We start from the raw sequence: 15,263 nt of genomic DNA on the forward strand, positions 1-15,263 counted from the left end.
TCTCAGAATTCCTGGAGTGAGGGTTAACTGTTAAGTTGGCAAGAAATCTGTAGCATATTCTTGGTATTAAACTATCCAATTAAAACATGGGTTTATATGACTTCATTCTATTTAATTATTTTAGTCACTTGTACTGAGATTAACTGTGTGAACTGTAAACATGCATTTCACAGGGTAGAGATGTAATCTTTGTTCAGTGTACAGCTTCCAAAACACAATGATTCAACATTCATATACAGACCATGGTAAGTGTGGTTACCATTTCTCACTGTACAAGTTATGACTATTATTGGCTATATTCCCTATGCTGTACTTTACATCCCTTAATTTTTTTAATAACCACGTTTGTACCTCTTAATCCCCTTCATCTGCTTTGCTCGTTCCCTCCAACTCTTCTCTCCTCTTGCAGCCACTAGTTTTCTGTATGAGTCTTATTTCTCTCATCTGTTTTTTAGATTCCACATATAAGTGAATACAGGGTATTTGTCTTTCTCTGAATTATTTCACTTACCGTAATTTCCTTTAGGTCCATACATGTTGCAGAGTGCAAGACTTCATTCTTTTGTATGGCATGGAAAATTCCATTACATGATACTACATTTTCTTTATCCATTCATCTATCAGTGTACACTTAAGTTGCTTCTGTATCTTGACTACTGTAAATAATGCTGCAATAAATATAGGGGTGCACAAATCTTTTTGCATTTGTGTTTTTGTTTTTTTAAGGTAAATATCCAGAAGTGGAATTACTAGATTGTATGGGATTTGTTTTTAATTTTCTGAGGAACCACCATACTTTTTTTTTAACCATAGGGGCTGTGCCAGTTTGCAATCCTACCAGCAATACATGAGGGTTCTGTTTTCTCCACATCCATGCCAGATCTTCTTTCCTTTTTGATAGCCATTCTCATAGGTGTAAGGTGATACCTTACTGTAGTTTTGATTGCATTTCCCTGATGATTAGCAATGTTGAGTATTTTTTCAGGTGCCTCTTGGTTGTACATCACCTTTGGAAAAGTATCTGTGCAGGTCCTGTGCCCATTTTTAATCAGACTGTTTTTTTGGTGTGGAGTTGTATGTGTTCTTTATATATTTGCATATTTTGGATATTTACCACTTACTGAATATACCACTTGCAAACATGTTCCCCCATTCAATAGGCTGCCTTTTCATTTTGTTGATAGGTTCCTTCACTGCGCAAAAGCTTTTTTTAGGTTGATGTAGTCCCAGTTGTTCATTTTCACTCTGGTTGCCCTTGCCTGAGGAGACAGGTCCAAAAATACACTGTCCAAGAATTAACTGTCCGTGTTTTCTTTTAGGAGTTTGATGGTTTCAGGTCATTGATGTCTTTAATTCACTTTGGGCTTACTTTAGTGTATGGTGTAAGCACTGATTTTCATTCTTTTGCTAAAGATTTATTAATTTTACCTTTTCAAAGAACAAGCCCTTAGTTTTACTGATCTTTTCTATTGTTTTTTGTTTGTTTCTATTCTGTTTATTTCTTCCCTGATCTTTATTTTCTTCCTCCTCCTAGCTTTTGGCTTTGTTGTTGTTCTGGTTTCTTTAGGCGTAAGGTTAGATTGAGATTTTTCTTGTTTGTTGAGGTAGGCGGTTATCACTATAAATGTCCTTTGGGCTGTGTCCCAAAGCTTTTGGAACATTGTGTTTCTATTTCCATTGGTCTCAAAGTATTTTTTTTTTTAATTTCCTCTTTGACCCATAGGTTGTTTAGTAACGTGCCATTGTTTAGCCTCCATGTGTCTGTTTTTTCCTTTTTTTTTTTTTTCCTTGTAATGATTTCTAGTTTCATACTGTTATTGGAGAAGATGCTTAGTATGATTTCAATCCTAGGTTTATTGAGGCTTGTTTAGTGGCCTAACATGGGATCTCACCTGGAGAATGTCCCATGTGCACTTGAAAAGAATGTGTATTCTCTTTTTGGTTGGAATTTCTGTATCTGTTAAGTCTATCTAGTCTGGTGTGTTGGTCAAAGCCACTGTTGCCTTATTGATTTTGTCTGGAGGATTTATCCATTGGTGTAACAGGGAGTGAAAGTCCCCTACCATCATTGTATTACTGTTTCTCCCTTTATATCTCAGTATTTACTTTTTACATTTTAGGTGCTGCTCTGTTGGGTGCACAAGTATTTGGAATTGTTAACACGCTGTTGGCTCAATCCCTTTATCACTATGTAATGTCCTTATCTCCTGCTACACTCTTTTGTTTCAGTGTGTGTGCCACCTCGAATTTTTTTTTTCATTTCTATTTGCATGGCATATTTTTTTCCATTCCTTCAGTTTCAATCTGTGTCTTTAGGTCTAAAGTGAATCTTTTATAGGCAGCATATAGATAGGTTCATTTTTTAATCCATTCAGTCACCTGTCTTTAAACATTTTAAGTAATTATTGATAGGTGTTTCCTGCCATTTTGTTTCTGGCTATTTTTATAGTTCTCTGTTCCTTCTCTTGCTCTTTCCTTGTGAGTTGATGACTTTTAATATTATGTTTGGATTCATCTTCTATTTTTTGTGTATCTGTGTTAGATTTTTGGTTTGTGATGACCATGAGGTTCAAATATAAAACCTAGTGTATATAGCAACCTATTTAAGTAAATTGTTACTTCAGTTCAAACATATTCTAAAGGCACGTTTTTAATCCCTTCCCCATGTTTTTTCTGTATTTGATGTTAAATTTACATCTTTTTATTTTGTGTTATCTCTTAACTATTGTAGATATGATTAATTTTACTGCTTTTTTTTTTTTTTTACCTTCATACTAACTTTTAGGCAATTGGTCTGCTAACTTTACTATATAATTTATCATTGAAATTTTTTCTATCCTAATTTTCTTACCTCTAGTTTTGGCCTTTCTTTTCTGCTTAAAGAAGTCCCTTTAACTGATTCACCATTAAGGCCGATTTGTTTAGTGGTGATGAACTCCTTTAACTTTTGTCTGTCTGGGAAACTGTCTCTCCTTCAGTTCTGAAAGATAACCCTCCCTGGCAAAATATTCTTAGTTGTAGATTTTTTCCTTTCAGCATTTTGAATATATGCCATTCCCTTCTGGTTGGTCTACAGATTATTTGCTGAAAAATGAGCTGACAGTCTTAGGTGGAATGGTGTACCCTTGTATGTAACTAGTTTTTCTCTTGCTGCTTTTAAGATTCTCTGTTTAATGAATGACACTTTAATTATGTGTGTTGGTGTGGCTCTCCTTGGGTTCATACTGTGTGGGCCTCTCTGTGCTTCCTGACCTGGATGTCTTTCCTTCTTCATGTTAGGGAAGTTTTTATTCTTTCAGGTAAGTTTTCTACCCCTTTCTCTCCTCTCTTTCTGGGACCTCTAACACAAATGTGAATATACCTGGTATTGTCCCAGAGGTTCCCTCCCCCACTTTTTTTACTGAGTTACATACAATAAAATGCACAAATCTTAGTATACTACTTGATGAATTTTAACATATATACACTCATGTTAACTATTGCCCCAGTCAAGGTACCAAACTTTCACCTAATTTTCTGCCCCTTATTATTTTACCCATCTCTCTATTCCCTTCCCCTGTGGTAACCACCAGTCTGTTCTCTGTTTGTATTTGTTTTGTCTTTTAGATTCTACATATAAATGAAATCATATGGTATTTGTCTATGACTTAATTTCACTCAGCATAGAACCTTCTAGGTTCATCCATGTTGTTGCAAGTGTCAATATTTGATTTTTCATGGTTAATATTCCACTGTATATATGTACCCCATGTTTGTTATTCCTCTATTAATGGACATTTAGGTTGTTCCCATATTTTGGCTACTAGAAATAGTGCTGAAATAAACAGTGCATATTTCTTTCCAGATTAGTGATTTTGTTTTCTTCAGGCAAAAGTCCCTAAAGTGGAAATAAATGGGTTGTATGGCACTTCTATTTTCAGTTTTTTGAAAAACCTCCATAGTGACTGTACAATTTGCAATTCCACCAGCAGGACATGAGTGTTCCCTTTTCTCTACATACTTGTCAACACTTGTTACATCTTGTCTTGCTGATATTAGTCATTCTGACTGGTGTAAGGTGACATCTCATTGTAGTTTTGATTTGCATTTCCCTGATGATTAATGATGTTGAGCATCTTTTCATGTGCCTGTTGCTTTTATGTCATGTCTATTCAGGTCCTCTGCCCATTATTTAGTTGGATTTTTTTGGGGGTTGATTTAGTTGTATGAGTTTTTTATATATTTAAGATATTAGTCCTTTTATAATCTGCAAATATATTCTCAATACACTAAGTTTGCTTTTCACCTTGTTTTCCTTTGCTGTGCAAAACCTTTTAGTTTCTGTAGTTCCACTTGTTTTTCTTTTGTTTCTCTTCTGAAGAGACATCCAGAAAATACTAAAGCTGATGTTCAAGAATTTATTGCCTATATTTTCTTTTAGTAGTTTTATAGTTTCATGTCTTATAATTAGGTCTTTAATCCATTTTGTGTGAACAGTGTAAGAGAGTGATCCTATTTCATTCTTTTACATGTAGCTGTCCAGTTTTTCCAACACCATTGTCATGTTAATTGACCATATAGGCATGAGTTTAGTTCTGTTCCATTGCTGTGTTATGCCAATACCATACTGTTTTGAATACTGTAGTTCTGTAGTATAGTGTGAAATCAGGGTGTGTGATACCTCCCCACCTACTGTGGTTCCATACAAATTTTAGGGTTATTTGCTCTAGTATTCTGAAAAATGCTATTGGTGTTTTGATATGAATTGCTTTGAATATGTAGATTGCTTTGGGTCAGTATGAGCATTTTAACAATATTCTTCCTATTCATGGGCATTGAATAGCTTTCTACTTATGTGTTGTTGGTTTCTCTCATCGACTTAACAGTTTTCAGAGTACAGGTTTCTTACCTCTTTTGTTAAATTTATTCCTAAGTATTTTATTCTCTTTAAGGTAATTAGAAGTGGGATTGGTTTCTTAATTTCTCTTTCTGCTAATTCATTATTAATGTATAGAAACACAAAACAGATTTCTGTATGTTGATTTTGTATCCTGTGACTTTACTGAATTCACTTATCAATTGTAGCTTTCTGGTGGAGTCTTTAGTATTTTCTATATATAGTTATGTTATCTGCAAAATAGTGACAAGTTTTACTTTCTCCTTACTAGTTTGTATGCCTTTTTCTCATCTGATTGATGTGGCTGGGACCTCCAGTATTATGTTGAATAAAAGTGGCAAGAATGGGCATCCTCGTCTTGTTCCTTTTCACCTTTGAGTATGATGTTAGCTGTGGGTTTGTAATATGACATGCTGAGGTATGTCCCCACCGTAACCACTTTGTTGAGAGGCAACCAGTCCAGGGAGCTTCCAAGTGGGCAGTGGGCTAGGCCCTCTCTGGTTGGGTGACGGGTGGAGGAATACTGTCTGGGAGTGTCACCTGGATGGGTGCCAGCCATGGTCATGCTAATGGCATGGCTCAGTGCAGTCTGGGAGTCTCCCGGGTTGGCATCAAGCTGGGGCCATGCAAACAGGGTGGCTGAGGACCAGGGTGTGGGTAGAGTGAATCCACCTGAGTGTTGTACTGGAACCACCTTGGTGGAATTTCTGCATCTCTTGATAGGTGTGTTTGGGTGTGGGCAAGGGCCAGGAGGCCACCTCTTACACATCTGGAGCTGGTGTATTCACCCTGACCCTGCTCTTATCTGCAATGTTATTGTGTGTGGGAAACATATGTAGTGGCACTCACCTTGTTCCCATCTGCACTAGTGATGTGCAAGAGCAGCATAAACTATGCAGTCTTATCACCCTGCTCCTGTCTGCACTGACACTGTGTGTGTGTGGGGGGGCCATAAACCGTGCTGCTCACCAGCTTTCCAGTCCCAAAGAGTTCCAGCAGTTTCCCTGCCAAATCCATTTGGCAGTCAGGTTTAAACCCTCCAACTTAGCAGTTTTTCTGTGGCCCAGGGCAGGGGAATCTGCTCCCATAGCTCAGCAGTATCCTTCCCCACTGTAGGGCTGCTCTGGGGGTGGGGCTCCCTCCTTTACCTTGTCTCCATTTCTCCTGATGTTTTCATGTGGTCTTTTTCTCTCTTGTGCAGAAGGCATTCACTCAGGCCTCCATTCTTCCTTGGGATGAATTTCTCTGTGTAGGCGTGGATTACTGTGTACATGGGAGGAGGTGGGTTCAGGCTCTCTGTGCGACCACCTTGCACTCACCTCCATATCCTCTTTCTTAAAAATTTTTTTGTGTTCAGCTTGGATGATTTCCATTACCCTTTTCTGCAGATTGCTGATTTGTTCTTGATCCTCTTTATCTGCTGTTGATTTCCTCTAGTGTATGTTTCATTTCAGTTACTGTATTCGGCTCTCTAGTTCTCTTTTTTGTATTTTCTTTGTTCAAGTTCTCACTGAACTTACTCTTCTTTCAAATCCACAGAGCATCTTATGACCATTACTTTGAACTCTAACAGGTAGGTTGCTTATCTCCGTTTTTTTACTGAGGTTTTCTCTTGTTCCTTTGTTTAGAACATATCTCACTATCTCTTCAATGTTATCAGGTAAGTCAGCTGTTTCCTGGTTTTGAAGGTAGTGGCCTTTTTTAGGTGTCCTGTGGGGCCCAGTAGTGCAGGCACTTTTCAAACTGCTGCTTCTCTTGGGTCCCTGGAGTGACACTGTGCCTGGCCCCTTTAAGAGCAGAGGAGGCTTGGTTTTCTACAGCCCTCTGGCTCTCCCCCAGTTAAGCTCCACTGACTTTCAAAACCAGAAGTTATGGAACTCACAGCAGCTTATCTTCCTGGTATAGGGCAAGGGTTGCCTGATGTGGGTCTGGAAACCACCCCCTGCCCCCTCTGCAGGGTGGACCTTCGTGCCTGTGATATCCCTCCCACTTGTGGGCTGCCGGGAGTTGGGGCTGGGGGTTTTGGTTCCTGACCATGTCTCTGCTGCTCCCACCCTTTTCAATATGGCTTTTTTGTTTTATATTGTTAGCTGTGAAGAGCTGTTCTGCTAGTTTTGAGGTTGTTTGCAGAATGAGTTGCTCTAAGTAATTGGAGCCTTGCGTGTCCGTGGAAGGAGGGAAGCTCAGGGTCCTCCTGCGCTGCCATTGTTCTGAGTTCCTACGGTGTGCTGGGATGCCTGCTAGCTGGGCTTGAGGGGGCCATGGTGCAGGGGCTGCCCACCTCTAGCCCCTCCTTCACCTGCTGTGGTACAGCCCCAGGTGCCCCCATGCGCCTGAGCCATGACAGATGTGTGTGCTGTATGGGCAAGAGCCAGGTGACCCAACAGCATATTCTATAGAAAAAGGAGTTGAGCCATCTGTCTTTTATAATCCTCTAAGGTGATTTAGGCCTCAATTAGGGAGAGGGACCAGTGGCTTTTACATGGACTATTCTCACTAAAGGCCCCTCTGAAAGCTACTCGTGCATGTAAACGCTGAGGCACTGCTGCTTGGTGAACAAGATCAGATTTTAATGCTCTGACAATTCCCTTCTTCCTGTCAGAACAGTCTGGGTAGAGATCAGAGCTGAAACCCATTTGTATAGGTGTAAAAATAAAAGCAAAGGAGCTCTTGCTGGACTTGGCATCGGAATGCTGGGGTCAGGTCCTCGTTTGCAGTGGGAGCCTGAGGGCCAGCTCAGTCAGGTGACCCATACCCGGCTGTTTGCTTCGCTTCTTGATGTACTCCAGAGTTTTCACCTAGGAGGAAAAAGAAAAATCAATCTCCTGTCTGGTTTTCTTAGAGCCCAGGGTGCCAACGAACTGGCCATACTGTGAGGTTATACTTTCCTCTTAGCAGAGAACAGGTAAAGCCTTTTGAAGGAGAAAGAGGAATAAATCAGCAAAGTCTTCAAATACTACTTTGTAACATTAGACTTGACTTAGACCAGGAATGACTGCTGTTTATTCAGAGGGAATAAACTTACTATGCAGTGTTCATATATTACACTAATATTGGCTAAAGAAAGTAACCCTGCAGAAGTCTTGAGCCTTTCTAGAAGGGTGACTGAGCCTGAGGTCCAGGCCCTGAGGCTGTGTTGAGGCCAGGCTGGGTGAGGAGCCCTCCAAGCACCTTACCATGGTCCTGGTGTCTGCACAGCCATGCCTCTGTGCCAGATGCCACAGGTTGACGGAGAGCTGGTTGAGCCTGTTGTTGCGCAGGTCCCCATGGGCCAAGATGCTGTTAAAGAAGGAAAGGCCCAACGAACTCTGGCGTTTCAGGGCCTGAAACAGAAGACAGGTTACTATCTGGCACTGGGGCTCTGGCCGGGTTCAAACACCAGCTCCTCCGTGGTTCTTCTGGTGGGCAAGCTGCTTAATCCCCCAAGTCCCAGCTTCTTCATCTGTAGGAGAATATGGTGGTTCTGGCTCACAGGGGAAATGAGGACTGAATGAAGCAATCCAGACAAAGCCCTCTGCTCTGCTCTGTGCCTCCATGTGGGCATTACTCATGAAGTGGAAGCAAGTGATACTTTCATGAGACTCGACACTTAACAAGATCTAGGAATGAAACTACCCAGCAGTGGTAAGCCTTCCTGTTTCAATCCAAGTGCAACTGACCCTTGAGCAACACAGGTTTGAATTGCATAGGTCCCTCAAACAGATTTTTTTCCTTCAATAAATATATTGGAAAATTTTTTGGAGATTTGTGACAACTTGAATAAACATTCTTATCTCTACCTCTATTAGAAGAATACAGTATAAATACATACACAAAATATGTTAACTGGCTGTTATCGGTAAGGTTTCTGATCAACAGCAGGTTATTGGTAAAGTTTTGGGGGAATTACAACTGTGCAGGGGTGAAAACAAAGGTTAAAATGTGTCTCAGATTTGTCCTCAAGCCACCCCAAGCTGTGGTCACATCGTGGGTGCTGGTAATAAAGACCAAATGATAGTCCCATGAATAACTCTCCACGCTTGGTGCCCACGCCCAGCTTTTACAAGAGCCATTCTATGCCACAGCACCCAATCTCTCCTGTTGCTCAGTAACCGGATGAGAGGTACCTAAACAAGAAAGATCTAAGACGTGACGGTAAAAACGGAAAGGAAAACAAATCTCCAAAAGGCACCAGCAACAGGCCCAGGAGAAGGGACACAAGTACCAAAGGTAAACCAAGGGAGGCAAAGTCAACAGGTGAGCCTGGCCAAAGAGCCAGGTAAGATCCCGTGTATGTGGACCCCGGAAGGCTGATGGTCTAGAGAGCTGATGGTCTAGGTCCTTGCTGGATGCTCTTGGTGGACTGCAGAATGTCCCTGCTGTCAGGAGCCTCATGCATCTGCTTTATTCCCCAGCCAGCTAACAGGTATGGGCCCCTCACCATGTGCCAGGTGTTAAGGTAAATGGCCTTAAGGAGATAATCCTCAATTATCTGGGTGGGCCCAGTCTAATCATGTGGGCTCCAAAAGACATCTCTCAGGCTGGAGTCAGACAGGTAGCAGAAGAGGAAAGTAGAAGGGGAGATGAGAGAACTCAAAGCATGAGGATATGATCCACTGTTGCTGGCTTTCAAGATGGAAGAAAGGAGCTTCTAGAAGTTAAGAACAACACCCAGCCAGCAAGAGAATGGGGTCTTCAGTCCTGCAACTGCATAGAACTGAAGTTTGCCACCACCCAGAATAAGCCCAGTGCCTCCCTGAGTGCCCAGACTATCAGTACCTGGATTGTGGCCTTGTAAAACCTGGAGCAAAGAACCCAGCCCAGCCAACGGCAACTTCTGACCTACCAAACTGAAATAAATGAGGGTTGTTTTAAGCTGCTAAGTTTGTGACAATTGGTTAAGGCCACAATAGCAAACTAATGCAGAGGCAAAGCTCAGAAAGCTTCAGGAACCTACTCAAGAACCACAGCTAGGAAGTACAGAGCATGAATTTGAGCTCCAGCGTCAACTCCAGAACCTAGGCTCATACCCACACCTTCCCCTGTCTAGTCCTAGTTTAAATGTGTTCATAGCCAGTGGTTAGCACATAAGGAACCCCAAGTCTGAAGAGGCAAAGAGATCTGTTCTCCACAGCTTGCCGACTGCAGCTGCAGTTCTATCCTGGGAAATCATCTGATTGGTTTAGACCAAAGCACCATTTTTCTTGCTTTTCTCAACTACTCTAGGTGGACAGAACCAAACTACTAACCATCCATCCATGACTCCAAATACTTCACACGGAGCCTGAGTGCCAGGCTGCTAACTGCTGAACCAACTTATTCACCCTCTCCCAAGAGAGAATTTAAAGTCTTTCAGTGGAGGGAAAAACACAAAACAAACCCCACAAAGCAGCAGCTCTGAGTGTCAGCTAGGTGAGGGTGGCTGAGTGACAATGAAGAGATTCCTACCCTCCAAATTGAGCCTGCATTAGCAACAGCCTGGACCAGATGACAGTCTCAGAAGCAGCTGAGCCAGTGTGGGGTCGTGCTGTGCAGTACACAGGCCTACAGGCGTGAGGAGAAAAGACCGCACCTACCTGGCACAGACTCTCGCTGGCACTGCCAGCTTTGGGTTGCCTTCTAATCAGAGGAACCGAGGCAGAGATCACCACTCAGCAGTCAGCCCAGTCTGTGTGCCTTTTGAACTGGGCCTCGTCTGATACCCCAGAGAACAGGAGGGCCCTATTTTCTGCTTAGATCTAGAGGACCAAGCTAAAAGAGATTGATTTCAAATCCAACTAAAAAAGACTCACTCCCCAGAGAGGCCCTTTAACTACATTTCATTGAAGTGGCAGAGATTTTTAGAAGTCAGACAAGAAAGACACTATCTAATTGGTATTTCTACATTCTGTATCTCCTCAATAACCATGTTCCCCTAAAATCTCAATCTGCTTGTGTTTTAATTGCACAGGCCCATTAAAAATGAAATCATTAGAGACGGGTCTGAGGGATGAAAAGGCATGCCAGTGAGTATTCACAGACCCAGAAAACCATGCCTATGTTATGAGAGAACCAAATCAGAATCTTGAGACCTCCTCCTCTCTCTGGAGGTTTTAAATAGAAAAGAGCTTCTTTTCATTGTCATTTGAGAATTGTCATTTTCAGGAAGCTCCAAGGGTCTGGCATGCTACCCAAACAAACAACTTCATAAAGCTCCTAATTAACACGGCTGGCTCCTTACTGTGGATTCACAGGACAGTTCTGGGAGCGAGGCCGCACCAGTGCTGAGGACACTCAAGACTGGCACGAGGGTTGGGGTTTTCCAACAGCATGAAGCTTTGTTCCTCACCAGTTGGAGAGAAATTTGACCCAGTCTTTCCAAGGACCAGACTCTAGAAGATTCCACCTCCAGGGCCCCTAACACTGAATGCGTTGTTAAAATGAAGGACAACATGTTCTATTTTGCTCAATCCACCCATATTTTTCTAATAACTGTGCATATATGGACATATTTTCAGTGAATGTCCCTGGTATTTATATGAGGTATTCATTCTTCAGAAACATTCCAGCTTTGCTATTCTTTCAGAATTCTGTTTTGGAGTCATTATCACCATCAACACCCTCTTTCCCCAAGAGAAAAAGAGACATTCATGCTAAATAGAGTTCCAAATTATAGTAGCCCCCCTTATCCATGGGAGGTGAGTTCCAAGAACCCCAGTGGATGCCTAAAACCATGGATATAGTACCATGTCCTATATATACTGTTTTTTCCTATATATACATACCTATGATAGATTACCAATAACTAATAGGACAATTATACCAATATACTATAAGGTCTCTCTCAAAATATCTTACTGTACTGTCCCCACCCTTGTTCTTGTGATCATGTGAGATGACAAGATGCCTACGTGATAAGAGGAAGCGAGATGACATAGGCATTGTGACAGGCATTGCTGGCCTTCTGGTAAGTCAGGAGGAGGATCATCTTCCAGACTGCAGATAACTAATAGAGTTCTCAGCTTTTTCTTGTAAGCTTAGGGTTCTAGGCTATCATCATTTAGGCTGTCTACGGCGATCTCTGATTAAACCCAGCCTGTTGCATCAGAGTGAAGAAATGTATTTTCAAACCACGTGGCAGATTTTTCTTGGCTGCAACTTGTTCAAACAGCACTGCTCTAAGAGGTCTGTATTTTTCCTCTGCCCTTTGGACTGCTGATCTGAAGGCTGGCCCTTCAGGCAGTGCCCCTGAACTTGGTAGAGCCCATCAGGGAATGCAGTCCAGAAAAAATTCCATTCTCTGGCCAGCACCTGCTTGAATACCCTGCAGAGAATAGAAGCCCAGGGCACCCAGGTATATCATGCATGTGTACACCCACAGCTATAAAATATTCTTGTGGTTTTTTGGTTGGGTGAGGAGGGGGAATCAGGGCAATGGTGGTATTGTATAGTCCTAGAAATAAGTAAAAAACTTATTATACATCTTGATCTTATTTTTATCTTCAAAGGGTTTGGTGGGGTGGGGTTATAGGAGCAAAACCTGGGAAGGGGAGAGCGTTGAGCCACTGGGAACCAAGCAGTGTGAAGTCCGTCTTAGGTCTGGGTGAGGGGACTGACAGGGAGGATAGTGAGAGGAAGTGGGCCTGCCTGGATGAGATCAGGAATGAGCCATCAGGTTGTCTGTTGCCAGGTGGGAATGCTCAGAGCTTCAAGCAGACAGCTCAGAGTGAAAGGCAAGACTCCCAGGGGGCAATGTGGAGGATGGAAAAAATCAGGTACCAGCTCTGACTCCTAAGGTTACATTACCAACCTTCCATGCTCCACTCTGACTACACACAGGAATCAGTCTCAACACAGTAACAGAGGTGAACATAGATCTGAACAGCCAAACCTGAGACAGAGCCTCTATGATCCATCTGTCAGCCTCATGTTTGGGCTGAAGCTGCCCAATGGAAAATGGAAGCTGGGGTCAGCATAACTGCGGAAGAACCAGATAGCTATTTAGATTGGATTATATGGAAATTATATCAAAATCAGTCATTTAACTATATGGAGAATATGGAAAAACTGCTCTAAAAACACAAAAAGATGCAACATCTGATAAAATAACATTTTTTGGGTAAGAGCATGGATTCTAGAAGACTGCCTTGACCACACTCCATAGCTGCCACTCTCGGAGTCAGTTTTCTCATCTATGAAGTGTTAGGGGGATAACACTGGACTTTGTGAGAATTTAGTGAAATAATACATGCAAAGTTCTCAACACTATAGTTATGTATAATAAAGGTTGGAAAACAACTTACTGTTGTGGTTAGACAATAACTAAAAACTTCCTAACAAAATGAGTGGAAAGGTCTTGTGTGCAGAGAGCAATGCAGTGGTTAGGAGTTCAGGCTTAGAGATCCGGGTGGGGACCTATCAGCAGAGGAGACCAGGGGCTCTGCACAGTCCTCTCTGAGCCTCTGTTTCCTCTTCTGTCTGGAGAGAGAAAACCAGCACCTGCTCCTCCCCAGGCTGTGGGCAGAGAAAGAGCTATGGTGTAGAGAGAGCAGAGGCTGTGATTTATGCAGCAGCACTGACTGAGTGCTGGCTGTATACCAAGCTCTCTTCAAAGGGTGGGGATGCTGCAGTGAGTGACAGATGGACCCCAGGGACCATCTCAGACACAGCCAGGTCTCCAACACTCACACCTTGAGGTCCTGGCTCCCCATGGAGCTTACATTCTGGTGGGGAGGCAGGCAACTGACAAACACACAGAGCATTTCAGAGAATGATCAAGTCTGGCAGGGACAATACAGAAGGACACACGAGGGCAGTGGCTACTGGAAACGGAGCCACCAGGGGAACCCCAGGGAGGCACACAGCAGGCAGAGGAAACGTCAGGTGCAAAGGCCCAGAGCACTCATAAACAGTTTGCACACAGACACATTACTACACATTACTCATGTGAGCTTCCTTTCCAGAATGAACCGACATTCAAGAACCCTGGACACTTGTGCTCAGAGTGAGCAGCGGGGGCAGGGGACAGGCAAGGGGCACCCACCTCATCCTTGGCCAGGGTTTTCAGATGTTCCAGGATCTGAGCCATCACCGTCTCACACAACTTGTTGTTTTCAGCCAGAAACTTGGAATCTCCCCCGTAGAGGCTGTCATTGGAGTCAACTGCTGGGACAAACCAGCACAGTAAGACATTCCCAAGCCCAGGGCTATCCTAGCTGGGAAGAGGCAGCGTCGTGGCAGGTGGTGTTAGCAGATGGCAGGAAATCATGGCAGGGAGAATGGAAATGGCCACATTTCCCACTGGGCTTGGGGCCTTGGGCATCACAGAAAATACATGTACCTTCAGGACAGTGTGAGCCAGGGACCAGGGGTATGGAAGTCATGCGCACCCTGGCCCTTGCTGGAGGGGGACAAGAATCACAGTGACCATGAGCTGCTGCCAGTACGGGCTGCCTCCCGTGTGCCAGGCACCAGGCTAAGCGCTTTACATGCATTACTGCAGCATGTGTGAGGTGATACCACCACCTCCCTGTGAAGACTGGGCAGCCAGGCCGGGAGGTGGTCCCAGCTGGGACCCCAAGCCAGGAAGGCTTTCTCCAAAGCCCAAGCTGTTAAGCTTTGCACCCAGCTGCCTGCCCTGTCACCCCTCCAACCTCCTTCAGATGGACCACCATGTTCTCTACTTGCGAACTTGAGTCCCTCTGATGTCTCTTGCCAAAAAGTCCTCCACTCTTTGCTTGGCACCCACCGTGACAACCACTGCCTAGAGTAAGACCAGCCAACCGCGAAAAGCCCGAGTCTGACCTCCCTGCCTCCTCCTTCCTATCAACTAACCTTTACACAAAGCAAGATCTACTCAGGGTAAGGAAGGAGGGAGACCATACAGTGTGCTGTTGTGTGCTTGGCTTTGTCGCGCTGTGATGTACTTGGGCCATTTGCATACCCGTATACACAGATCTGCTGCTTTGTGTTAATGGCTGAACAGGATCCCACTGTGCGATGGACCAGGAAGTACTTAGCTGGTCTCTGCTGTGGGCACTTACGTTGTTTCCTTTCTTTTCTTTCCTGTTTTGTGGAGATGAGGGCCAGGCTGCTGTGGAGTCTTAGCGTCAGTAATGAGCCAGCCTCTGCCTTGCCGTGGATTCCTTCCCTCCACTCCTGGAGCTTTCCCCCATTTCCCTGCTGCATCCTTTCTTGGCTGCTTTCATCCCAACTCCCAAATGCCAATTTGTATGTGGTTGAGCACAGTCACTCCGACCCGGCATGAACAAGCCATGCTGTCTTAGGGGCCTGACTCAGCAGAGAAACCCTTGGAGCACCAGTGGGGCTGAGTGATCATGATGAGCGGAAGTGCAGTGGCAGCTCTTGGCTGCTTCGGAGCTGGCAGAGGCCCAGCACTGGTCACTGGCATCTAGGAAACCAGGGGCCA

At 43.6% G+C, this 15,263-nt stretch overlaps 1 protein-coding gene across 11 annotated transcripts in view; it reads right to left on the minus strand.

Annotated features, from left to right (window-relative positions):
• Positions 1–7,424: 7,424 nt before the first annotated feature.
• Positions 7,425–15,263, minus strand: part of VPS35L (VPS35 endosomal protein sorting factor like) — a 133,811-nt gene continuing 125,972 nt past the window's right edge. For 5 of the 11 annotated variants that reach the window (XM_073215497.1, XM_036992104.2, XM_036992108.2 and 2 more), the window contains 3 exons: positions 13,878–13,999; positions 8,053–8,199; positions 7,425–7,674 (listed from right to left, as the gene is read on the minus strand). In XM_073215497.1, the coding sequence (XP_073071598.1) occupies positions 7,576–7,674; positions 8,053–8,199; positions 13,878–13,999 (368 nt within the window). In that variant the 3' untranslated portion in view covers positions 7,425–7,575. Of the gene's footprint in view, positions 7,675–8,052; positions 8,200–13,877; positions 14,000–15,263 lie in introns of those variants that run through there. The other 6 variants (XM_073215498.1, XM_036992105.2, XM_036992112.2 and 3 more) reach the window with 4 other exon arrangements.

This window comes from Manis javanica, chromosome 10 (assembly GCF_040802235.1).
Source record: "Manis javanica isolate MJ-LG chromosome 10, MJ_LKY, whole genome shotgun sequence".
NCBI classification, from domain to species: Eukaryota; Metazoa; Chordata; class Mammalia; order Pholidota; family Manidae; genus Manis; species Manis javanica.